We start from the raw sequence: 27,050 nt of genomic DNA, 5'->3' as shown, positions 1-27,050 counted from the left end.
AAATGGATGGGTGGTGGACCCTCCCAGGGGCAAAAAGACTAGATCAGAGGGAAAGAAGGGAAGCTTATGCAGGTCTCCCACCCACCGGGGAGGCTATGACGCAGGTGATGTTGTATGAAAAAGATAAATTGTGTCTGAAAATTGTGTGAACCAAACACAACCTCCATACCAGCAGGTGTAAAGGTAAGCCATTTACTTTATTCTCCCACTGCCATGAAATGTTCATGTTTGCATTGATAGTTGCATACATGTTAGTGTACGCGTGTAAGCGCACATTTATACATTCTGTGTGATGGTCTATTTGAAGTCCTTAGGGAGTGTAAGGACACATTTATACATTCTGTGTGATGGTCTGTTTAAAGTCTAGGGTTTGGATGGTTTGATTGACGGTTTTACATTTACAATGTGATTACAGTTTATTGACGTTTTTTTTTTCTTTTTTTTAATCAGTACCTGCGTTCACTGGAAATATGCATTTTTGCAATGTTTTTGTATAGGCAGGTAAAACCAAACCAAAAAGGGTCTGAATGTGAACTAAATGTGATGCTTTTTAAAGAAGAATCCACTTTTTGTAGTTTCTATGCTTTTCAAAATGTAAATGAATGCACATTTTGATATCGCTAATTCCATGTTCAATTTGAGCCTGTGGTTTTTGAAGAATGATTTTCATTTTTCTTACGCACCTTTTACAATGCTTTTTTTTTATCCTTGCTCAGCAGCATTTTGGTCACAAAATATCTGATTAGGTGATATTATTGTATTCAATTTAAAAAAAACTGAATAGGAGAAAAACAGAATGTGAAAGGCTGATTTCTGATGCTTTTGATAACTTAAATTCTCTTTGAAGTGTGTGTTTGAGTGTGTGTGGGGGGGTGTGGGGGGGTGTGGGGTGTGGGTGTGTGGTGTGTGTGTGTGGGGGGGGGGGGGGGTGAGGTATTATGAGGACAAATGGCAGTATCCGAAATCCTTGTCCTTGTAGAAATTTTTTGGTCACCAAGAGGAAAACAGCATGTAAATCATACTAAGTGTTTTTTGAAAATGTAAAAATGCTGATATTTTGGTTTAGGGGATAGAATATACAGTTTTTCAGTATAAAAATAATTGTGTATATGAAAAGTCCCCGTGATAACCCAATGTGTGTGAGTGCGCGTGTGTGTGTGATCCTTGTAAACCCTACAATACATTATGTATGCACAAGAATGGCAATACAATGATAGGACATTTTTTTTTTTTTTTGTTCCAGTAAGGAAAGAAGCTTATCATACTGAATTATGTTTTGAAAATTTAAAAATGCAATGTGTGTGTCTGAGCTCACGAGTATGAAAAGATACAGAGAAACGTGTGATCTCTTAAATGAGTCTTCTTATAAATCCCCATGATTCAGAAAACAACCATGTGTACTGGTTTCTATACATTTCTTTCTTACAGAAACTAATTTTGGTTCAAAACACATTCAAAATGATGCTACTTACCATCATTTTGATGATGTCAGTGGCGATTCAAGACACATACTCTTCAGTGCATTTTCAGTATTACTTAAAAGGTAAGTTTAATGTTGTGTTAACTGGAATTAACTTCTAATAAATATATAAAAAATATAGCAAATATTAAAATGTGTTAGTCTTAAGGCATCGAAAGACAATGCAACTGAAAAGAAAATAGCCATCTAAGATTCTAGATGCATTGTAGAGGTTTTAAAATCTGTGTCTTACAACATTTACTATTGCAGTAACAGATGTTATGTTTATAATTTTATGGAAAAACTTCATAATGTTGTTAAAAAAAAGTTAAATTATAAAATATATCAAAAGCCTGTATTGGACATGTAAATACTGTAAAGCATAGTCTGACTTGTCTGAATGAAACACCCATCTCTAGATGAAACTCCTGAAGAAGCATCACTCCGGGTTCTCAGGAGAACTGATCCTCGTCCCACAGCTGGATCTCCTTCTCCCAAGCTCTTAATGCCCTTCTCCATGGGTGCAGGTCCTCAGCGGAGCACATGGTGGTTGTCTCCAGAAAAGCCTTACACAAAAAGAAGGCAGAATGTTGCATACTACAACCTCAATTCATTCGGTCTCCGCTATGGGAAGAGAGAACAGAACATGCTTGCAGGATTTAGACAGAAGATACATGTAAAGTGAGGTCCAGTAGAGTTGTATATTGTTCTTTCATGTATTCTTTGTGATCCTTTAATAATGTGATTGATGTACTATTGGATTGATTTGGGGACAGAACATCCCATACAGCAACATAGATCCGGGCCCACATCTGGTACATGTGGATTCCACACGGCCCAGACGCCGGCTAGATCTGGACCAACACTATGTTGCTTTCTGGGATTAGTGAGATAGTTCATAATCTTCACTATAAAGAGGTGTATTGATAACTTTGAGGCCTCATTTTACTAGTAATTAAAACATAATCAAACAACCTGAATAAAGGGATTTTATTTGGTGACATTTAAAATAAATGGTAAAAATGTTATTTTAAATGACTGAATCATGAACTAGGTTCAATATATTAGGTTACACCCCTGAAAGGGATTTCATTTTTGTGTGTGTATGCACACTCTGATGATCAAAAACCTAACATGTTTTTTTGTTTTGTTTTTTTTACAAATAATCTGTGATAATACTTCATGTTGCCACATCAAGCAAAATCTGGAAGTTGTTAAAAAGATTACTGTATACATTTATTTATATCTTGTAACTTAAACCGATTCTAAAACCTCATCAGGTCAGGTTCTCTGATTATTTCCGTATTTATGGTAAACTGTTGCACTTACAACCAAAGTGAACTGCGCACTATACACTATGATATCTGTTCATTTTGTTTCTGATCATCAAAATGCCACAAAGTTTGATCATCCTTAAAGACTGGACTTAAATTTCTATCTTTCTACTGTATGTGACCTAGGATCAATAATAATAAAATTAGAAATAATCTGTAAATTTGTATTTATTTATTTGTATTTTCAAATACACATTTTAACATTCAAAGCATCTCTTTCAATGAGCAAGATATTTTGGTGCTGTATCTTCAGTGTTTAACCTTATTTAAAACTGGTGACGCTCAACCACAACTTTCCACTGACTCTATAGATGTTAATCACTGAGCGTTTCCGTGGTTGTGCTTTTGAGAGGGAACTTGATCAGCACTTTGATACAAATATTAAAGACCATTATCAGAAACAATTTGAAAAACTAAATAATTAGTGCGAGTGTCTGAAGTCATGATGTGGATCATAAACCCTGTATTCATTTTTACACTCATGTTTTTCTTCAATGTGGTGGCAGGTAAGACACGTGGCACAAACTTTATTTTTTATTTTTTTCAGATATATTTTCTAATAATGCTCAATAGGATGATTGTTTAAAACCAGAAATGTAGGGCATCTAGCTTAATATAAAATTATATAATAATAATAATAACAATAAAGTAAGATAACGACTGTAAAAGTCTTAAAGAAAATGTGCAGCGTGCAAAATACAAAATGATTATTAAATGAATAAAAACTCTTTTAATTATATACCATATCACTATAATACAGTTGTTATTTAAACAGTTAAGATCTGAAAGTTGTGATAAAGTAAAACTTTGTGTGTGTGTGTAAAAGATGAAGAGGCAAGCACAAACGTGTACAAATATATAATCTGGAATGGAAAAAAAAGATACAAAATATTTCTTATGTGGCAGAGAATGGTTTCGAGTCAACAAAAATGCAATATATTGATGTAAATGATGTTGAAATGAATCTATGATATGCAATTTATAACTTTGTAACATATCTGAAACTGAATATAAAATAATACAAAATCAGCACACATTGTCTAGTTGATCACCTGTATCAGTTTGTTTTAATGCAAATTAAATGTATTGATTCCCGCAGCTTCAGCCAACATTTCATGCACAGGAGACAAAGTTAGGTAATTCTGCAAACATATCAAATGTTTTTTTGTAGACTTACAATGTAACACATTATTTTTTACTTTTAGCCTTTGAGTTGTACAGTAGCTATTTGTATTTAGACTTCTGTGAGAAGTGACACGTTGATGCCGGACGGCTAAATGATTTGAAACAGTTTTTGTATAATTTTATTATATATATTATATACAAAACTTAATCTTGTGATGATTCCAGTTATCAACATTTATTTATGCATTGTTTTAGTGAAGTTCCATGCCTGTTAATGTACGGAATCATCGGCTTCCTCGTTTTCTTGGTTTTCATTCTCCTGATTCTTCTCTTTAAACTAGTCATCAAGATGCAAAGTGGTGAGTGCATTACAGTACTACGTGAAATTGCTTATTTATTCCTTAATATCATAGTAAATAACAATAATTAAGTCTTTTTTTAATTCAAAAGATGTAGCTTTATTGAGCCTAGTATGTGTGTGATTTTTGTTTTATCTCAGGCTTTAGAAGTGACACTATCCACTTAGCTAGCGACACGGAAGAATCAACCGCTTTGCGTCAGAATAATGCATTAAGTGTTTCCTCTCCTTCATGCGAAGGTAAAACATGTTTTACAATTCGTCTTACTGTTCGTCCACTGAGGCTTTCACGCTAAACTTTGGCCTTGTCAATTAGGTGGAGATAATTCATCCTCTACTAGTTCTGAGACCCCTGAAGGCTCGGTAAGTCATCTGAAAACCATTCTCCTTCAAGCACCTGAATACCATCCATTATGAATTCCAGATGCATCACGTGCCATTTTAAGGGTGTTGCAATTCTTTAGTCACATTTTTGTTTAATATGGGATTTTGTTTTCGTTTGGGTGTCAGCTGGCAGATCTTTCCTGTAACTCTCAACGGTATGCAAGCCTTCAAGACCGTGCTAAGACTTCTGACTACATAAATGTTTCAGAGAGTGCTTCACCTGGACCAGTGAACTTTCATGATAAAATAATGGATATAGACTATGTGAATGTTAAAGAGTCCCAACGGAAGAAGATCAACAGAAAAGGCCAAGCGACCTGTGATGACGGTACTAAAAGTGTTAGCAGCGATACAAGCGAGGAGTCTGCTGTGAATTACTCCAAGGTTGTCTTTACTAAGATAGATAGGCCTTAGTAAAAGATGTGATTAGCTTTTGTAAAAAAAAAAAAAAAAAAGCTTAAACGAATCACTCACCCACCCACAAATGAGAATTATTATAATTTACTCACCCTCATGTCGTTCCAAATCTGTATGACAATAATGTTTCAGTAGTTTTTGCCCATACAATAAAAAGTCAATGGGGTCCAAAGTAACACTGCTTTCATTTTATTGACAAAGAACTAGCCTAAACAATCCTCTTTTGTATTTCACAGAAGAAATTGATTTGGAACAGCATGAGGGTGAGTAAATGATGACGGAATTTTCATGTTACAGTTTAATAGTCCTTTTTAACATTCTGTAAAAAGGTGTGCGTAAAAAGTTACAAATGTTCATATTTTCAGAACGAAAACATACAATTTTAAACATGGTTACCTAAGCATAAGCATTTTTTCCCAGTGAATTTTCAGCCGCACTTTTTAGTGAATTTTTCAGATCAAAAAACACCACATCCTGACAGGAAGGAACCAGACATGCATCTGTGAAAGTCTAACAGTAATAAATAACTCATTTACTGTAAATGTGGAGGCATCAAATGCTGTAACCTGATAACAAACATGCCCCTTTCTTCACTGTTGACACTTGCTTTTTCACCAGAAGGCATCATTTTTCATTTAGGGCCTGTGGGAGACCGTAAAAATCTTACGATTCACCAGGAGCGCATCTCGGAACATTGTTATAAGGACAACTTTTAAGTATAACTTAAGTATATTTCCCAATACCACCACACATTTGATGCAATTTTTAATATTTGATATTTACAGGTTTAATATTTGATATGCCGCACATCAAAATGTCAATGTTATGGTGGTGGATTGCATCAGCTTGCACTGACACTGTCCCACCACTTCGTGGTATCAATGGCTCTGCATGTGTTACTATGAAAGCCTATTTGAATGTGAACATTGTATAAAGCTGTGATGTTATTTTGATAGTCCATCTGTGCATGAGCCAATGTCAAGAGCACACTTTCAGTATCATTCTTCTCATTTTAAGGCCAAAACATTTGTATGCGATAGCCTAAATAAACAACCCTAACCACACATACTGACACACATCTGATAAACACAAACCCTCAAAGGAACCCAAAAGGACTTTAAAAGTCACCCTATTCTGATAAGACACAGATGTTTAAATAATTAAGTAATTGGAGGAGACATCCAGGTTCCTAGAAACGCTTCTATTTTGAGTTCACATTCGAATTTAATTTATTACTAAATTAGTTTAGCATTGTAGCACTCTTTTCAAAGTGAGCCTTGTGAAACTGCTTCAAATTCAGCAGCAACAGTTGTAGTTCAATGAACTTAAAGTGCATGTCTTTGTGAATATTGTTACAGTATGTTACAAACTTTGTGTCATAGAAGCGTTGCTACAGACATTTATAAACACACCGCTTGCATGTGGTTCTGGTTAGGGATTGAAATAAATACAGTTCATATTGAAGGGGGTTTTATCTTTAGTAGCAATGCAACAAAGAAATGCCATTGCATTGCTCACATCCGACTAATACTGAATGTTCTGTCCACTTCATTCGTACTCAGCTGCAGGCACATCATCATGTTGGTAGTCCAAGATAAGATAGATTGTTTTTAATAAATTATTTCAAAACCAAACCTTTTTTCTTTATACAAAACTGACATTGTCACATACTAAAAACTTTAATAACAAAAAGTGTTTTCCCACAAACAGTAAAAAGGGATTGACTGTTGCGAAACATTACTCAATGCAAGGAGGATTCCAATCATTTTGGCACATCCACAGAGGTTTGGCGTGTGAAGTTTGGTGGTTTGGTTAAATAACAGCGCTCTCTTTCTACAAATCTCCCCAGCACATGCAAGATCTGTGTTGTAGACAAAAAAAAAAAAACAGCCTTAAGTTGCTTTGTCCCCAAACCTTTTTTCCTCCAATTTTGTTTTCTTCATTGTGGCTCTGTTTTATTCTCAATATAAACCATGCAAATGGCTAAATCCAGTTCTGACATTTTGAACAAAACAACAGCTTTGCACAAAGAAGTTAACTCTATGGTCATCGATGCATTGCTAATAAGCCAATGTCTCGAATTAAGTGGTAAAACATTCAGTATAAATAATCGACCGGTGAGGTATACCAAATGTTAAAAGCTTTCATTAAAATATCTTAATAGCTCTAATGGCTTCAGTGTGTCCACAGTTACAATGGCTTCATTAGTGAATTCAATAAAACTTGCTGGAATGATTTTAATTTCTTGTGTGTAATGAAAGTTTGACCACCAAAATCTCACATCAGTAAACTTCTCTAGCTTCATTGCTACACTATTTCATACTTTTTGTGACAGATTTCACTTTTAAAACCACAAGAATTGCATTTAAAATATTTAGGGCTCGAGGAATGGATTAGAATTTCTTTTCTTTCTTTCTTTCTTTCTTTCTTTCTTTCTTTCTTTCTTTCTTTCTTTCTTTCTTTCTTTCTTTCTTTCTTTCTTTCTTTCTTTCTTTCTTTCTTTCTTTCTTTCTTTCTTTCTAGTGAAAAAGTATTTTCAATCATTTATCTGTTCTTTTATGTCTGCATATGTAGGGAGACCAGGACATCTCTAGGGTTTTGCCTCAAATGTCCAGCTACATAAATTATTGGTTTCAAACACTGTCTTGAATTAGTACTTTTTGTGTGTGAATTATAGCTTCCAAACAATCCTAGTTTTGTTAGTAACAATGTGAATTTAAAAGGAACGTCTCGGTTACGTATGTAACCCTCATTCCCTGAGTAGGGAACGGAGACGTTACGTCACTGACGACGAATGGGGTTTCGCTTAGAAAGCCTATCTCACTTTCGATATTAGAAAATGAGCCAATGGCAGGCCCGGAGTGGGTAATCGGGAGAATCGGGAGAATTCCCGGTGGGCCGCTTCACTTTTGGGCCGGTTTGAGGATTTTTTATTTATTTTTTTCACATTTCAATGTCACGTTAGTTACATAGGCTACACACGTTTCGCATTCTGACACCGCAGCGCGCAGCCTCTGCATGGGTTGTACCATGTGAGGGAGTTCTCCCCTCCCCTCCTATAGAGTTGGTTGGGTCCATAGTCCGTCTTTTCCGAAATGTTTTCTCAGGTAGGCTACCGCGGCACCGTCGGCGCCTACCGATAGCTGGGCCGGCCCTACCGTAACGCGTCAGGGAGGATGGATGGGAGGAAGAGGCCAGGAGGTATGAAGCTTTTTTTAAGCCACAGAATAAAACATTTTAAAAGATAATTGCGACTTTTTATCTCACAATTGCGAGTTTACATCTCGCAATTCTGACTTTATTTTTCAGAATTGCGAGATATAAAGTCAAAATTGCGTGAAATAAAGTCGCAATTGCGTGTTATAAAGTCAGAATTGCGAGATATAAAGTCAAAATTGCGTGAAATAAAGTCGCAATTGCGTGTTATAAAGTCAGAATTGCGAGATATAAAGTCAGAATTGCGTGAAATAAAGTCGCAATTGCGTGTTATAAAGTCAGAATTGCGAGATATAAAGTCAAAATTGCGTGAAATAAAGTCGCAATTGCGTGTTATAAAGTCAGAATTGCGAGATATAAAGTCAGAATTGCGTGATATAAAGTCGCAATTGTGCGTTATAAAGTCAGAATTGCAAGATATAAATTCAGAATTGTGTGAAATAAAGTCGCAATTGCTTCTTATAAAGTCAGAATTGCAAGATATAAAGTCAGAACTGCGTGAAATAAAGTCGCAATTGCTTATTAAGTCAGAACTGCAAGATATATAGTCAGAATTGTGTGATATAAAGTCGCAATTGTGTGTTATAAATTCAGAATTGTGTGAAATAAAGTCGCAATTGCTTATAAAGTCAGAACTGCAAGATATATAGTCAGAATTGTGTGAAATAAAGTCGCAATTGTGTGTTATAAATTCAGAATTGTGTGAAATAAAGTCGCAATTGTGTGTTATAAATACAGAATTGTGTGAAATAAAGTCGCAATTGCTTATAAAGTCAGAACTGCAAGATATATAGTCAGAATTGTGTGATATAAAGTCGCAATTGTGTGTTATAAATTCAGAAGTGTGTGAAATAAAGTCGCAATTGTGTGTTATAAATTCAGAATTGTGTGAAATAAAGTCGCAATTGCTTATAAAGTCAGAACTGAATTACAGAAAAAAAAGTCAGAATTACAGAATACACATATGACCCGGGAGGGGGCTGCATATAGAGAATCACTGGGGTGTCCAGCCGCAGGTGGAACATTTCAACCCCAGGGGTGGCAAGGTGGCTTGCCAAAGGAAAGACACATGCTCAGAGAGTCTTACAGTGGAAATAGCGACCCGGTGTAGGGGAACCAGCCCGTTCTCATCCTAGGGCGTCATATATTGACGCTTTTGACATTTCGTCGACATCGAACGCACATGGCACCCTTTAGCGTCAATATGAGATGCAGATAGAAATGGGCCAGAAGACGCCTCCTAGTGGTCTAACCCTAACCCTACACCAGACCTAAACCTACCCATAACCGAACAAAGCTCTGTGCGTGTCATATTGACGCTAAAGGGTGCCATGTGCGTTCGATGTCGACGAAATGTCAAAAGCGTCAGTATATGACGCCCAAGGATGAGAATGCGTTGGGGGGAACAGTCAGTAGCCGCGTCCTGCCAGAGGAGGCCAGGGAAGGACCAGCGTTTCACGGGGGCGTGCTCTGGCAGGGGTCTGGCGACAGAGGGGGATGAGAGTGGCGAGGCTCGTGAGCGGCGCGCACTGTCATCTGAGAACTCTGTGTGCTCAAAGATGGGTATGTCAGTTCTTTCTTTAACCACATTGGGGTGCTGCTCGTCATGAAACAAGCAGCGGGGTTGGGAAAACCAAGGATTGCCCTCAGCAGCGAGCAGACTGAGGATTCTGTGCCGATGGCTGGATGGGGGCAGCAGCGGGCCGTCGGGGCAGAATATGTTTGATGGCCTCAGTCTGCTTCTGGGCGGTCGAGAACTGTTGGGCGAAGTCCTCGACCGCTCCGCCGAAGAGGCCAGTCTGGCATATGGGGGTGTCGAGGAAACGGGTTCGCTCGGCCTCCCTCATATCAGCCAGGTTGAGCCACAGGTGTCTCTCCTGGACCACAGCTGTGGACATCACCTGATCTAGGGAGCATGCGGTCACTTTTGTCGCCCAGAGAGCGAGGTCAGTGGCAGCGCGCAGCTCATCAAAGAGATTTAAGATCTGCTTATCCTGTCTTGACATTACACCACATAAAAACTAAGGTGAAGTACATTGTATTCGGGATTATTATCATCATTTACATTATCCTCATGTTCCAAACCCAGAAATGTTCAGAACACAAATGAAGATGATGCTTCAAAAAGAGATAAAGAGATCGCAAAACTCATCAATACGAATTGAGCAGTTTAGTCCAAATTTTCTGAAAAGACTCGATCACTTTATAATGAAGAGATTGAGTTAAGGCTTTTATTCACATATAAACATTGATCAGAGAACATAAACAGAAGCTAAACCGTACTTGTTTGACTTGAGAGAACAAACCTTTCTTGAGGAAGCTCAAACATGCTGCGTAACACGAGAATGAACCTCATTGGTTCCCGCATGTCAAGCGAACATGCTTGAGATTCAGTTCACGAGAACTGATATGTGAATTGATGAACACTTATATGTGAATAAAATGGTGGCCGTTGATCATGATAAATGCTTTATCTCTATGATTATGAAGTTGTCTGAATTGTATAGTTATACTGATTGGATAAGGACTGGTGAAACTCTTTGTTTACTTCCTTTGTTTAAGGTCGTCACCTAAGTGCTTTGTATCCACCTCTAAGCACTACCCCCTAAATATATATATAAAACTAATGTACAGATTGTAGTTCTAACTCTAGTGAAGCCCTAGTCGGGCTTGATGTCTGCAGTGTTCTTTATTCTCAATAAAGAATCCTTCTGAAGACACAAAGAGTCTCCTGGCCTTTGCTTTCTGAGTTTCCAATGTGTCAGTTATTCACCATTTCCTTTCCCAGCATGACACATCTTTTGAAATTTCAGTCTTGATGCCTAAAAGTGTTTTTTTTAAAGGGACAGCTCACCCAAAAGTAGAGCTCTGTCATCAATTACTCGCTCTCATGTCATTCAAAACCTGTATGACTTGCTTTCGTCTGTGGAACACAAGAGGAGAACTTATTCCAGTTGCTCTTTTCCACGCAATTAGTCCACATGGGGATGCATTTTCGGGTCAAGTAATTCTTTGCACATACTTTTGCCCTGACATCTATTATTATTTTATTAAAGTCATGTTAGAGGAGAGAATCAGCATGTGACTCGAAAACAATGCAGTAATGCACATCTATGACAAGACAGAGACATGGACAAAAATATGAATCAAACTAACCAGCTAACATGGGATTGCTTTATTGTAAATGAGTAGTTTTAAGGACAAACACACTGTTAATGTTAACTGTTCCACGTTCTACAAAGCACTGACGTCTCATTTGTTCTTTGGTACTGCACAAAATATATTGTTGTTAGATTCCTTTTATCATTCCTTTTACCAAGCAAATCGTTAGATTAATTATTTGCTTCTGACATAAAGATAGCACTTGAATGTGGCTTAGAATTTGCCAGATCATTCATTTTCTTCCTTTAGTTCTATATCCTGGTTGTAGACACCTTTTGAGCACTTAACATGCCCTTTAAAATGTATTATAATATCAATACTGAATGAGAAAAAGCAACCTGCTGATATTTTGTCTATCAATTTAAAGTTTGTATTGAACAAATATTTAACTCTACCTCTGGGTTTCTTGGTTCTTTTTATGTGTCTTTCCTTCATGTTGGAAACTTTAAAGAATGTTGATTTTTCTGTTTGACTGAGAATTTGGGACACCCTGCTGAAAAGATCACCAGAGATAATCACCAGCATATGTTTTGGCTACTGGTCTCAGCAGGCTTCTTAGGCTAGACCAACACCACTCCAGCACTGACCAGGATGCCGGTCTAAGTAGGTCTTTTCAGCAGGGCCAAAGTGCATTGTTGGTCACTTACTTTTTGCTGTCTATAAAATAAGAGAATTATGAGCAGAAGTCCACCGCACCCTAGTGTAATTATGAGCAGGGTGCCAAAAGAGATGTTTAAAATGCTGGATTGTTCTGTGGTAGAGTTCCTCTGTGTTTCTCTGTCTGGATGAGTCTGGTCCATCATTCCCTGCCTGTCCTCCTGGGATCTGCTGTCTGTTAAAAGCAATGGTATCTTTGGTGAATCATCACAGAATTGGAAACACATGACTCAAGCAACCTTGAAAGCGTTCTTCTGCCTGATGCGTCTCATCTGCCTGATGTGTTGACGTCTACTATCAGGGTTAATGTTACTTAAAACTAAAACTTTTTTTTTTTTGTTAATTGAAATGAAGTTGATATAAAATTAAATCCAAATATTAGATGAAAAACTTTAAATGAAAATTAGAAATGTTAGATTTTTTTTAATTACTAAGTGGATATATATATATAAATATACTACAGGTATGTATATATATATATATATATATATATATATATATATATATATATATATATATATATATATATATATATATATATATACTGTGATGGATTTTTAATAGTCAGTAATAGATAGTAAACTATCTTTTAAACTAACCATGTTTCTAACATCTAAACTTTACTTCCCCTTTTAGACCTAACATTCTAACACTTTGAAACAAAACGTACTAAAACATTTGGTTCTTTGCCTGTTGTGTTATGGAAAATTCTGAAGTGCTGACGATGACAATATCAAAAATATACTGTCTGCATTGTCTCATGACAATATTGAGTAATCACCTGAACTCTTTTTTTTTTTTTGATGATTCGTGATAATTTTGCTTCTACCTAATAACAGAAGAGTCCATGCTCATATTCTATAAAAACTGTTGTAGTCCTGTTTGCTAGTGGGATTCTCTTTGAAATTAGTTTGAGATCCTCTGGCCATGATTAAAGCTTCTTCTTGGGGGAGGTTCTCTGAGAAACTGCTCGAGAACTCCCCCGGCCGTGATTAAAGCATTTAGAGGACATCTGCTGAAGTCTGTCTGTTTAATATTGCTGCGCAGCAAGTTAGTTAGTGTTAACAAGTTATTTAGTGAAACACTAGAGACCTTACTACCAAGTGATATTGTGGAGCGGGTTAAGAACACTAGAGACCTTATTCCCAAGTGATAGTGTTCGATAGGGGTTGAGACATTGTTCGACTCTTTGTCAGACTCTTAGGCAGGGTTAGATTGCGGTCAGGTAACTCTAATTCTTGGGCATTTTATTTATGCGGTAAGAATAGCTATGCTTAGGCGTCAACACGCGCGTTCAGAGGCAACTCAACTGAGTATAATATTTTCAGGTATCAAGGACACTCGGATCAACCTAAGTCAGGTGCGTAGGGGAAAAATCTACAACAATACACATATTCATTTCCAATTAGTATTTTTAGTGTGTATATCACGTTTATAAGGATTATATATGGATTATAATATTTTAATATTTTCAGTTTAATTTTAAATAGTAATTTTGTTATGTGCCTTTGTCATATAGATAAAAATGACAAAGGCAAAAATTGAAATCTTAATAACAACTATAATAGTATATATAAAAAGTAATAAATATATTTACACTCTATCTTACTTCCTCACCCTTGCTGAGCTTTGTTTCATGGATGGTTCCCATGAAATTCCTTGGCACCCTCACCGGACTTTGGGTGGGAGTTTGGACATTTTCAGGAGGGCTGTTTAGATGACCTGGTTGTTCAACAAGGATGCTCAGGGCTTCTGATGAATGTGCAGCTGCTTTCAAAGAAGACAGAACTGTGGTTGTGACTGGTACAATGTCTTTACTTATTTTAAGCATCTGGAAAGATTGGCCTTTTTTCTCTGTGCTCTTCATATATTTATATGTTGGCTCAGATGTTGCAGTAATCCAGTTCTGGGATAATTTCACATAGGAACTGGATGATCCTTCCTGGCTTTTGGAATCTAAAGACCTCTTTGCAAGTAAAAGCGGCGTGCTCCTCTCCACACCGTCCTGTGCGTTATCTCTTGTGCTTTTTTGATAGGGGCCAGACACGGTCGACTGAACAGTTGGGTCAGTTCTGCTTGGAAATACATCCTTATACTTTGTAAGTGAAGGGAACAGATCAGATGATGGCATATTCTCCATCTCTGAATTTGAAGTTTCTTCATGTAAATCTGGAGTGCTACTAAAGAGGAAGTTGGATAAATCTCCTTGCATTGATCTCCATGTGGTAGGTGTCCCTGGAGCTAGTGTTTGGTGTTGGGTTACTGGGACAGCAGACTTGACTTGTTTAGCTTTCTCATTAACACCCTGCAAGGTTACCACAGGTGGAAAAGTTGATCTTTGTGGGGATTGAGTAGATTTTAAGTAAATATTCCAATGGCTTGTGAATGTAGATGTCTTAGATGATCCACTGCTCACTGTTGGACAAATGCAGGGGCATGCGGAGGTACCTAGAGGAAATGTAATGCAAATGTCATTTGAATTATGATAAAAGCAACTAAAAGTGAGATTTGCTGGCTTTTTGCTAATATTTTGCTAATTAAATTAATTTCGAGAGTCTGTTATGCTCTATTTTGGCTTCTTTCCCTTTTTTGAAAGAATTCCTTTGTGTGTGTGTTTTTTTTACATTGCTGTCTGTGTTTGCGTTTTCCAGACAAACTATCAATCTGTGTGTATAACAGATAAGGATTTGTGACTCTTTCTACAGGTTACGTTACCAGTGGGTGTCAACAATCTTTATGAGTGGGCCATTTTGATTCAAAAGATTAATTCAAAAACACAGATTAAATTATAAAATTAAACAAATGACAGTTTATGAATCAGTCTTGAATAATTTACTAAAATGAACCTTTAAAAAGTTCTAAACAGATTAATTCAGGAATGAAACACCACTACTGTGTGTTGCTCGGAGGCACACAACGATTCTTCTTCGGCTTTCAGAACTAATTATGTTGGCAGTGCAAAAGTAGACAAAGTAACTGGCAATATTGTGTCTAAAATATAAGTTACTCAGTATTAAATGGGTTATTCACTGCTGGCATTATTAAGGGTCCTATCACACACCCGGTGCAATGCAGCACCAGGCGCGACGCAAGTGTTTTTTGCTAGTTTGCGCCCAACTCAGATATAATTTTCACGTCCTGCGCAATGTTGTTTAAATAGCAAATGCATTTGCGCCCATGGGCGTGCTGGATGATTTTACTGGACTTCGCAGTTATGATACCTGCTGTTTGGCTGAGAGGTTCAGTGGAAGATTCTGGGTAATCCTCTGTGAACTCCTCTTCACAGTTCCAGTCCACAGGTTTGTCGCTCTGAGTCATTAGACCCATATACATGTGAATCACTTCCTCAGCTTTCTCCAAAGCTGCCCTCGGCAAAGTCATGTGCATTCTTATGAACTTCGTTGGGCTATCCTGTAATGTGTAAAACAGAAAACATTTTAGGTATTGGGCTCTACCATGTATTGAACCCCTAGTGATTGGGTGTAGGTAGTAGTCTCCACGGGTCATTGTTAAGTTATTTTAATGTACAATGCAATTTTACTTCAAGCAACCCATTCAATAACATCTACTGCCTTTTAAGGTTAAATCAATTGTATTGTTTGTTTTTTTTGTAGCTGGTTTTTAAAAAGACGTGGAGCAGATGACTGACACTAGGGGTTGGACTTGGGAGCCCCAAACGAAAAGGTCAATGAGAATTGGCGAGTGGAATTTGCATGCCACTCCCCCATACATATGGGTATAAAAGGGAGATGGCGTGCATCACTCATTCAGGTTTGTAGTTCAGGTCATTCAGGTCACTTCGACGTAGTGTCGATGACTGACACTATGGGTCCCCCAGGGAAAACGCTACAACAGCTGAACCTTGTTACTAGGTTTTGGCAGTGCAGATGTCGGCAAGCCCTCGTGTGCCGGGTAATAAGCAAACTCGCATTATCGTAACCTACCCAGAGTAGGTCGCTTCAGCCAGTCTTTTGACCTTTTCTCTCTTTTTTTTCAATAAAACTCAAGCTGTGCAGACCCGAATTGGCGTTGGGGAAAAAAAACAAAAAAAACAAAAAAAACAACAACATTTTAGTATGTACAGTCCAACCCTACTACAAGAAAAACTATTTTAATAAAGACCGCTGTTGCCAAACCACTAGCTACTGTCCAAGACTCTTGATTACTTGACTTTTTACCCTTGAAACTTTATACAATTCACAGACATCCCAACCTGCACAAAGTCATTTCCGGGAGTCAAGAAGGGGGGGGGGGGGGGGGTGTTGTTGGTGGGGTTCTGATTAATTCGGTTCGAGAGTAGAGATAAAATCCCGAGACACACACGCACACTAGCACACACACGCAAGGTATCTCGCTCCCTCTCTCTGCCGTGCGCGCGCTACGCTTGCGTGCTCTTACTTCCGGGAGATTTTAACTGATTTGCGGGCATCAGGGAGCCGCTATCAATATGAGGGAGACTCCCGGAATTTTCGGGAGACTTGGGATGTCTGAATTCAATTTATGTACATACAAAACAATGCCTATTGTTTCCTTTTGCTTAATTCTTGCACTGTTTTACCTCAACTGTTTTGTGATTTTTGTCATTGAAAATATATATTCTATATCACTATCATTTGCAGCTCCACAAAATGATTAGACCTACTCATTTTGCTCTTTTCATTTGTTTACTAGTGTTTAATTTGTAGACATTTAGACTGTTAAACATAGTAAAGTATGAAACGGCAAAAATATTTTTCAATATTATAACTTACAAATAATTGCACCACAGCTCTCCTAGAGACTAAAAATATATTTTGTTACCTCCATCTCCTCATTGATTGGAGGGATGCATCTCTGGGAGTAAATGTTGTAGATCAAGTTCTTCAGTGAATTAGTATAACGATAATTGTCGGAGTCCTTAGCATATCTGAATTGGCTGTTGAGTAGCTCCAGTATGTGAGGAAATGCTGCTTTAACATAACACACAACACTCTGAAACACACAAACATATGACAACCACAATGAACATTTGATATCACACACACTAATTTTGTACACCCTTTTGTATTCAGACCTGAGTCACAAAACACACAAGGCTATTTTTAATGTTATCATACACCACATTTCTATAAGACTGCATTTTGTGAGTTTTTATTCCTATTATAATACAGCACACAAGCTTTCCAAATGACAGTGCTTGCAAATGTCATGCTTCATATTAAACGTGCTCTTTCGTAAAGCTTGTGCTCCATTTGAATGCTGATGGGGCATCTCAGATCTCTACAGAATGGTAAATGAGAGGAAACATTGTTACTGAACAGAATAAAAATATCAATCACCTTAATTCATTTCATTTACCTGTTTTGTCAATGGCATTTTCTGCAAAAACTTCTCATCTAGTCTTTAAGTGGAGTGGAACTTTATACATAGAAATTTACAGGGAAATTCTCCTTGGGATAAGTGACTTAGTCAAGCACACAATTTTCAGCAAAATTATTGCTGGGTTTCCTTGTTTGGGAGCCTGAAATCTTTGAATTGTTAACTGTTATTACCACTCTCAGTCGGTCATTCAAGATGCATTATTCAAATATAAAGGATATCAGGCCATATATGCACAATTCCTGCTGAATAGCACGGATCCCAAAACACATCTGTGTCCAGAGCAGTCTTCAAGCTGTGATCTTTCAAACTCTTAACATGACTGATGGCCTTGTAAATTTCCAAAAGAATGTTGTGACTATTTCACTATTTTTGTTCTTCCAGTGGCAGCTCCAGGATTTTTTTCTTGACAGATTTTTTTTAACTTCACATTTCAAAGGGGGGTGCTAAGGAGAAAAAAAATGCATTTATTGCTTTGTACTTATTTAATTTTCCATTTTACCTTACCTTAGGTCACATTGTAAAGTGTGCACAGTTATCAATTTTGTTGAACATCTTTATTATTGCATTATTATCCCTTTGAATCAATAACGATTTATTGAAACTTGTCGACTTACAGTCCCATTGCGTCACAGCGGCGCGACGAAGGCAATCCTCGAAGGGTACTTCTAATCAGTGTTGGCCTACCATTAGTGTTGCCAACTCCGAGGTTTTCCCGCGGAATTGGGCTACTTTTAAGTTTTGCCGCGGGTACAATTTTTTTACACGGGTTGATTTCCACCCCCGTAAGACTTGACGCTCCAAGTCTCTAACACACGCCTACTGTGACAGCCGTTGCGATGAGTGGCAGTAACATTTGTACTGGGCTTTATATATACAACTTTATATAAGTTATACATAGGCCCATTTTTATCATTATATACATTAGATTGCTCGATTAAATTGAAACCCAATACTTACATTTAAAAGTGTAATCTGGCAATTTCGTCTCCGGCGCGCAATGAATTCTGGGGTAGGCAAGGCTGCGAAGGATCCTTCTGATGAAGGACGCATTCGCAGGCTGAATTTTGAAGGACTTTCGAATTGGGACAGCCTTCGTCGCGCCACGATGACGCAATCGGCCATACTTTCCCCTTTAAACGAGTCTCGGTGCGTCCTTTGAAGGCCGCGTCGGCCGCGCACTTCGAAGGATACGGCCTTCAGAGAATGCAGCCCCTAAATTGGGACACAGCTTATGTATTTATTTTGTCCATGGATGGTTCCACCTATTGGCCAGAACAGATAATGAAGGAGGGGCTAAATTGATTTACAAATGTAGGGAGCTCAGACAGCTTCCTAAAGAGCAGGATGAAGCCTCTGCCCCTTTCGGGGGTGCTAAGCACATTTCTGGTGGGGCCCCAGCAAGCCCCGGCCTAGCACCTCCACAGACAAGTGGTCTCCTTCAATAAACGCTTCCTCTTGTACATCAGTATCTGGTGGCATGTGCCACTGGATGTTATATGTAATGCCAATGATGTAATGCACATGCTAGGAAACACAAGGAATAAATCCGAATGCAATGATTAGACGAAAACTTTTTGTTCATGAGACTTCCACAGTAGATTTATGTACATGTTTTAATATTTAGACCAATTCTATTATTGATTACAATTATGTAACGATGAGAAGAGAGTTCCAACCAGTATCACAAAAAGTGATTATAAAACAATGTGCCTACTTATCCTTTAAACAAACACTCGCGAACTTCCCTAAGCACTTGGAAGGATATAAAAATTTGTCATAGCAAAATCAAAACTCCAAAAATGACACTCACTTAAGCACCATCACATAATTGAAATATATAGTAAAGTAAAATGACTCAGAGAAAGAGACGTTTTAGAAAAGTGATCAGCAAGGAGAGACAGTACATGATCCATGAGTTGACTCTTGGGTACTGTAGATTTAGACAGGCCATCTTTTAAACAGGCCCTCAAAGCCGTTTATTTATTTAGCTCAAGAGGATGTTGTAGAAATCATAAGCTACTAAGAGACAAGACCACAATAGTGACCTTCAGTATCATTTCCCTAAGGATGAATTAAGCTGCTTGTGTGAACTGTGCAGTCATGTTCCAATAATTCAGAGAGTTCCAGCGCAACTACATTGGCTGCGTCATGAAAAATGTAACCATACCCATTTAATGCATCTGTATATAACCTATAGCAAATAACCAACAATGATACATGAATTATAGCTGTTGAACTATAGTTAGTGTTACTGTTAAACTGCCTAAACAGCTTATTTCATTGAACTGAGGTTTGCGTCACATGGTTTTGCTGCCTCTCTGTGATCTTATAGAACATCTGTTTCAGATCAGTCTGATTTTGTGGCATGGTATGAAGATCTATTATACCAGAATGTCAGGCTCTTTCAAAAATCAGGCTCTTTCATATACTGTTCATATCTGTTGAAATACCCATAGGCTGGTTAATCCATATATGCCATTATATGAAAGGAGTGGAAATGTGCATACCAGGTTCTGGCGCTCAGTGAAGGCATAGGTTAGAGAACAACCATTTTGCAGTTGGTTCTTAATCTGCAAAAGAAAACATTCAGTGAGAAACTTTTTCTCATTAAATGGCATTTAGATTATTAAGACTATTTAGGGACCTGCTATACTATCACAAAGACTGCATGCCATTAACTTCCACCAGCACTCAAACGATCCAAATCATTTATGCATGAGTGATCATTACAGGCAGCTGTGGATTCCTGTGGGATTTGATTACAAATGAACTATAATAAAGTATAATAAATAATTGTCCATGTAATTAGTACATTTTGGTCAGTGCACAGGGAGATTTACTTGCCAGTAAAAGCTCATCTTACCAGACGTTTTATATTCAGGAGATGGTCCCGTGTGACAGAGTGCTTACATGGACCTGGCACACCAGCACAGACCAAATGAAAGCACAGGATAAGGAAGAAGCACTGATGCCTTACCTGTAATCACAAATAAAAAAAAAATTTTAGTTTTATTTGCAGAATCATTAATTCATAGATACAGTAGAATATCTTTTTATTTTATTTTATATTTATTTTATGGTAAATGTAAAGACAACCAAAGTGCTGGAGGTATATTGTTAAAAAATATTTAGTTGAAAAATAAAATAAATATTATCTGTGAGTGTTCTATGTTTTACGCTTGCTATGTTTTTTCTCCTGACCATAGATTAAACACAATCTCATCTCAGCACGTTTGATGAATGGCTTAGCAATTTTCAATCTTGCCATTTCATCTGAATATCAACATTTGTGAGATTTAGTGAAAACATGAAGTTTTGAGGTTAATTGATCTAATTCTGTCTCTGGAAAATAGTGATCTACTTTGGACACAATGTTTTTAGAATTTTGAAGTAAAAAACTATTTATTTTTCAGTGTAGTGATGGAGAAGGTAAAAATGGTATACGGCACAAATTATAATTAAAATAATTTAAAACATCACATAATCAATAAAACAGCCAATGTGACTGGTCATAATGTTGTTGAATAAATACACATTGCACTTGGTGCAATATATCTTATTAAGAAAATATATACATAAACAGTTTGATCTCAATTTTTTTTTTTCAGCTTGACAACTTCAACATGCAATTTTTCAATATGCAACTTCGAACACATCCAACGAACACATCCAAAGATATTTAATATGATTTTATCAAGAGTGAGAATTCCACTGGAGCAACCTGGTGTTGAAATGCTTGAAAGGGGGAATGTTGATGGAAAAGGAATGTAACCTCAGTAACTCCCCAATTCTTATGTCACGCCAACCTGGGTTTAACCTGAAAACCTTATGTTTATAATTCCTATTCATAGATCTTAGCCACTTATACAACACAACAGGGATTTATCACATAATGTTATATAATACAATATACTGTATTATAACAATTACATAAACATTAATCTATAAAGAGGGGATAAGTACTTCTCAACCTCTCAGAACCCAAAGACAAATTCCACAAATCTCTAGAGGGCAAACACAATGAAACTATAAAACGGTGTAAGGGAAAGTGTTTAAAATGTTGGCCAGATCAGTATAATAGTAAAGCAGGAAACAACAGATTACTATGTCTTTGCTCATCTTCATCCAAGCCTATCTCCACAGGAGAGCTGAATGGACTCATAGTTATGTGTGGCAGATGTGTTTCAACCTCTTAGAGTAGGATAAAAGCCAGACAGCATGTTAGCAACATCTTGACAAAATCTTACAAGCTTCGTCATGCAGCACTGCCTTAGACAGAAAGTGTCTAACAAGGCACATTTATGGGAAGTAACTGCATATTCTGTTTCACATTAAATGTAATTATAGTTGCTGAATTAGGCAATGAAATGCAAAAATCAACAAGGAAATTTAAGCAACTCAGGCAGTCTTTCACCATTTCATGCTTTTGATTGAACTTGATCGAACTAATGAATAAATAATCTATAATAAATATAATGTGTCCTTTTTGTGTTAAAAGCCCCTGATAAATATACTGATAAAAAAAAAAAAATACAATTATAGGAATATATCCTTCAGGGTCTTGACACACACACACACACACACACACACACACACACACACACACACACACACACACACACACACACACACACACACACACACACACACACACACACACACACACACACACACACACACACACACACACACACACACACACACCTACACCTACACCTACACCTACACCTACACACACACACACACACACACACACACACACACACACACACTACACACCTACACACATACACACACACACACACACACACACACACACACACACACACACACACACACACACACACACATATATATATATGATTATTATTATTATTATTATTCTCAAGACCCTGAAGGAATATTCCTATTATATATATATATATATATATATATATATATATATATATATATATATATATATATATATATATATATATATATATATATATCAGTACCAGTCAAAAGTTTGGAAACGTTACTATTTTTAATGTTTTTGAAAGAAGTCTCTTATGCTCATCAAGCCTGCAGTTAAAAAACAAAAACAAAACAAAAAAAACAGTAATATTATGAAATATTATTATAATTTAAAATAATGGTTCTCTTTTTTAATATACTTTAAAATGTAATTTATTTTTGTGATGCAAAACTGAATTTTCATCAGCAAGTACTCCAGTCTTTGGTGTCTTATGATCCTTCAGAAATCATTCTAATATGCTGATTTATGATCAATGTTGGAAACAGTTGTGCTGCTTAATATTTTTTTTATAACCTGAGATACTTTTTTCAGGATTATTTGATGAATAAAAAGTTAAAAAGAACTGTATTTATTTAGAATAGAAATCTTTTGTAACAATATACACTACCGTTCAAAAGTTTGGGAACAATAACTTTTTTTTTTTTAAGAAATTAGTACTTTAATTCAACAAGGATGCGTTAAATTGCTAAAAGGTGATGGTAACGATTTATATTGTTAGAAATGTTTTTATTTTGAATAAATGCTGTTTTTATGAATAAATGCTGTTTTTATGAATAAATGCTGTTAACGTTTTACTCATCAATGAATCCCAAAAAAAGTATTCCAAAAAAATATATTAAAAAGCACAACTGTTTCCATCATTGATAATAACTGAGTATCAAATCATCATATTAGAATGATTTCTGAAGGATCATAAGACACCAAAGACTGGAGTACTTGCTGATGAAAATTCAGCTTTGCATCACAAAAATAAATTACATTTTAAAATATATTAAAAAGAGAACCATTATTTTAAATTGTAATAATATTTCATAATATTACTGTTTTTTTTTTTTTTGTTTGTTTGTTTGTTTTTTTAACTGCAGGCTTGATGAGCATAAGCGACTTCTTTCAAAAACATTAAAAATAGTAATGTTTCCAAACTTTTGACTGGTACTGTATATATATATATTTTTTTTTTTTGTTCAGTATGCTGTATCAGCATACTAATAAATATATATCAAATATATATCATTCAGGGTGTTAAAAATTAATAAATATGCTAAAAAACATCATTTTGGGTGCTGAAAATAAATATATAAAATTAAATATACTAAGAAATATATCAGTCAGGGTACTGAAAATGAATAAACATAACATTCAGGGTGTTCATATTTAATAAATATCCTTATACAGTAAATATAACATTAAGTCTATCATTAGAAAACCTTAATCTAGACACACAATATAAGATATGTGCATATGCGGACGACATACTCGTGACACTTACCAGTCCTAATGCAAGCCTGCCCAAATTATTATCTCTTCTTAAAGAATTTGGTTCATATTCCGGCTATAAATTAAATCTGCATAAAACTCAAATGCTTACTTTCAACTACGAACCACAAGAAAACATTTACAAAATCTGTCAATTTAAATGGAAATGTAATACAATTAAATATTTAGGGGTATATACCTCTGAGATCTCTGCCATTCATGACCACAATTACATTCCTATAACAGCTGATATTAAAGCAGATTTAAACCGTTGGTCATTATTACCAATGAACATGTACAGGTACAACCGAATAGATGCTATAAAGATGAATATACTACCCAGGCTGCTTTTTCTTTTTCAATCATTGCCTGTTGAAGTACCTCCCAAACAATTCAGTGAATGGAATAGAATTATCTCATCTTTTATTTGGGGAAAACAAAAACCAAGAATTAGATTTCAAACATTACAACTCCCCAAGGACAAAGGTGGTATGGCTCTACCGTGCTTGGAAGCCTATTATAGAGCAGCACAGTTACGTTCTCTGGTATGTTTGTGTGACCCTGAGTGTGATGCAAAATGGAAGGTACTAGAGCAAAATCAAATAAGCATACCTCTCCAATCTATACTGGGCGAAAAAACTCTCCTGAAGAAACATCTGAACAAATTAACTAATTGGATGGCAGTCCCTTTTAACATCTGGCACAAACTACTTAAAAATAAGGAATTTGAAAGAAATGTACGAATATTACGTTGGGTGAAATATGATACAGAATTCGCACCAGCTCGTTTGGACAGTAGATTCAAACACTGGATGAATTCAGGTATCACTTCGTACTGTATAATATCCTCCACTGATGGTTTGGATACCTTTAAAAAAACTCATAGATACATACAATTTAGGGAAGGAAGATTTCTCCTTCAACTGAGGCACCACTTCGATAAACATTAAAACTACTGGAGAGAGGGGAACGGACCTGATTAGAATATTCGTCGATGCATATAAGGGTAATACTAACAGAAAACTGATTTCCAGGTTATGTTCATGTTTACAGCTGGACAGGGGACTTTCAACAGTGTATGTAAAAATGTGGTGGGAGAAAGAAGCTAACATAACGATAAGATGAATAGTTGAATATATGCAAGACACAATCTACCACCTCTAGCTCAGGTCTGTGGAGGGAATTTACCTGGAAAAACACTTTAAGATTCTTTATAAACCCCAATATAAAGAAATCACTGAGCAACAATCCTGAGCATGGTCAGTGTTGGAGAATGTGTGGTAATGTCTGCTGGTCATTTTCATAACTTTTGGGAGTGTCCTATTATTTCTTTGTATTGGGTAGAGGTGGTGACGGAAATAAGGTCAATAATCGGCTCAGAGCTTGAGTTTAATTTTAGTGTTATATTTAGGAAATCTACCAACAGGGCTGAGATAGACAGATAGATATTTGTTACAAATACTTTTAGCAGGTAGCAAGAAAGCAATAACTAGGAAATGGCAAAGTAGAGAGTCCCCGACAATTGCTGAATGGATAAAAATAGTTTGGGAAATGTATGTTATGGAACATTTGACTTTCTCTTTGAGACATGCCAGGAGGAAATGTGAAGCATATTGGAAAAACTGGATATTTTATCTGAATGCAAATATGTCATCTCGTTTTTTTTTTTGTTGTTGTTGTTTTTACATGATGCTGAGCATTTCTGTTAACCTATGATGATTATGCCTGCTGCCCCTTGGTCTGTCTGTGTTTTTTTTTCTTTTTCTTTTTTCTTGTAAAAAAAAATAAATAAAGAAAAATAAAGTTTAAAAAAAAGAAAACCTTAATCTTATTAAACAACCCCCCCTTGCTTCCTGCCATGTTTAATCTTATTAAACAACCCCCCCTTGCTTCCTGCCATGTGTCTGTGAAGTCCTGGGGTATTTAGCCAATAAAGCATGCAGTGATAACAGGCTTAAGAAGCCCTAAGACCCCATAACGTGCAGGTTTCTACTACTCGATCTTAAATGGCTGTATTCGTGATCAAATAAAAACAACAAAGCAACTCAAAAATCAACAATCATAGAGCCAGAAGAACTGGCATGTTTTTTTTTACTCAGCAGTTGCCTAAACGGACAGCCAACAGAAGCAATGAAATTTCACAGACCACAGTTTTCTTCTGCATGCTCCACGGCCAAAGAAATTTGCCCCCAGATGTTTAATGGTTTGGCATTCTTACATTGAAATAGCTTGATGGCCATTAAATCAAGGAATAGAAAAAGTCTATGGGAAAAGGTTCAACAAGAAAGGAAAACAATGTTCTAAAGTTTCACAAGAGGAAGATCAAGGCTCCTCAGAGATCGTATCTTTCAAATGAAATACATTAATCATGCAGAGGCAGAAATTGAAAGCTGGTTTGCACAAAAACATCAATTGAGCTTCAATAATCAAATGGCATGAACATTAACTACTACAACAAGCATATGTCAGAGGAGACCAGAAGTCTTACCTTGGCTTTGTGGGCTGTTATGTGTGTGTTCATCTGGCTGGACTGAGCAAGTAGAAAGCAATAAAGTTCACAAGTAGATTCATTGGATTAGTATTTTTGTTTTGCGTTTGATCCTAATGAAGATAGTGTCTTGCCCTCTGAAGATCTCTGCACGATTCAAGCATCCAGGCTGTCTTGAAACAGATCTTCGTGTGAAACAGTTGAGACGTGCCACCTTGAGAGGGTGAATGTTTCTGCCTGAAGACTATGGTAGACAAATTAAGTGAGCTTTAGTAAAGACCTCCTCCTCCTCTTCTCCCACTGCTGGGCTTAAGAAAAGCCCACTTTCTCACTTTCTCTTCATTCAGACCATTTCAACTTCCTTCCATTCTATTGATGAAGGAAGTTTTAGCTCACCTCAGACCAATTTATGACATGCACGTGTTTTTTACCACTGAAAAGTTACATTTGTGGATGAGTTGAAAATCCTACCGGGATGGTGAATCATCTGCTCATTCTATAAGATTTGATGATGTTTAAATATAAGTTTCCATAGAGAGAAACCCGCTGGTCTTTAATCTTGATCTCGGCAAGAAACGGAAGTTACGATAGCCTTTTCTTTCCTATTGTGACGTATATCCTAGTGAAAGAAAAAATGGTGGTAAACAACAGAGAAGAGAAGATATGTCCCTGACAGAAGGATATGCAAAAGCACAAATGAACACTTTAAAGAGCTATGCTTTTTATCTTGTGTTACTCACTTGTCTTCACTTTCTCTGTAGGTGATGGGAGATGTTCGCCATACACCTTATAGATACTGTTTTTACAAATTTTAA

The 27,050-nt window shown here is 36.6% G+C and overlaps 2 protein-coding genes across 5 annotated transcripts; one reads left to right on the top strand and one right to left on the bottom strand.

Annotated features, from left to right (window-relative positions):
* Positions 1 to 1,891: 1,891 nt before the first annotated feature.
* On the bottom strand, positions 1,892 to 26,812 carry csf1a (colony stimulating factor 1a (macrophage)). 4 transcript variants are annotated; one of them, XM_081357483.1, is made up of 7 exons: positions 26,236 to 26,458; positions 20,337 to 20,450; positions 19,981 to 20,043; positions 16,913 to 17,083; positions 15,334 to 15,523; positions 13,730 to 14,560; positions 1,892 to 2,025 (listed from the first exon to the last, which is right to left on the bottom strand). In XM_081357483.1, exons 1-7 carry the CDS (start codon positions 26,266 to 26,268, stop codon positions 1,991 to 1,993), a joined length of 1,437 nt encoding a protein of 478 aa, XP_081213609.1. In that variant the 5' UTR covers positions 26,269 to 26,458; the 3' UTR covers positions 1,892 to 1,990. The 4 variants fall into 4 exon arrangements, with proteins under 4 accessions (XP_081213609.1, XP_081213607.1, XP_081213608.1 ...); XM_081357481.1 differs by lacking the exon at positions 1,892 to 2,025 and adding an exon at positions 11,455 to 12,287 and having other exon boundaries at positions 26,236 to 26,812; XM_081357482.1 differs by lacking the exon at positions 1,892 to 2,025 and adding an exon at positions 12,107 to 12,287 and having other exon boundaries at positions 13,722 to 14,560.
* On the top strand, positions 3,135 to 6,147 carry LOC308685826 (uncharacterized protein). The gene is made up of 6 exons (XM_081357860.1): positions 3,135 to 3,299; positions 3,893 to 3,929; positions 4,174 to 4,277; positions 4,418 to 4,516; positions 4,593 to 4,639; positions 4,787 to 6,147. Exons 1-6 carry the CDS (start codon positions 3,236 to 3,238, stop codon positions 5,072 to 5,074), a joined length of 639 nt encoding a protein of 212 aa, XP_081213986.1. The 5' UTR covers positions 3,135 to 3,235; the 3' UTR covers positions 5,075 to 6,147.
* Positions 26,813 to 27,050: the final 238 nt, after the last annotated feature.

The sequence above is a fragment of the Scardinius erythrophthalmus genome (genome assembly GCF_964197995.2).
Source record: "Scardinius erythrophthalmus genome assembly, chromosome: 25".
NCBI lineage: Eukaryota > Metazoa > Chordata > Actinopteri > Cypriniformes > Leuciscidae > Scardinius > Scardinius erythrophthalmus.
The sequence above is the reverse complement of the archived record's forward strand: the minus strand, read 5'-3'. Positions and strand labels throughout refer to the sequence as shown.

Coding starts and splice junctions, on each gene's coding strand:
- LOC308685826 (XM_081357860.1), top strand. CDS start 3,236: ATGATGTGGATCATAAACCCTGTATTCATTTTTACACTCATGTTTTTC. Junction 4,278..4,417: donor AGTCATCAAGATGCAAAGTG/GTGAGTGCATTA, acceptor GTTTTATCTCAG/GCTTTAGAAGTGACACTATC. Junction 4,640..4,786: donor CTGAGACCCCTGAAGGCTCG/GTAAGTCATCTG, acceptor TTTGGGTGTCAG/CTGGCAGATCTTTCCTGTAA.
- csf1a (XM_081357481.1), bottom strand. CDS start 26,268: ATGAACACACACATAACAGCCCACAAAGCCAAG. Junction 20,044..20,336: donor TCCTGAATATAAAACGTCTG/GTAAGATGAGCT, acceptor TTTCTTTTGCAG/ATTAAGAACCAACTGCAAAA. Junction 17,084..19,980: donor TCACTGAGCGCCAGAACCTG/GTATGCACATTT, acceptor TGTGTGTTTCAG/AGTGTTGTGTGTTATGTTAA.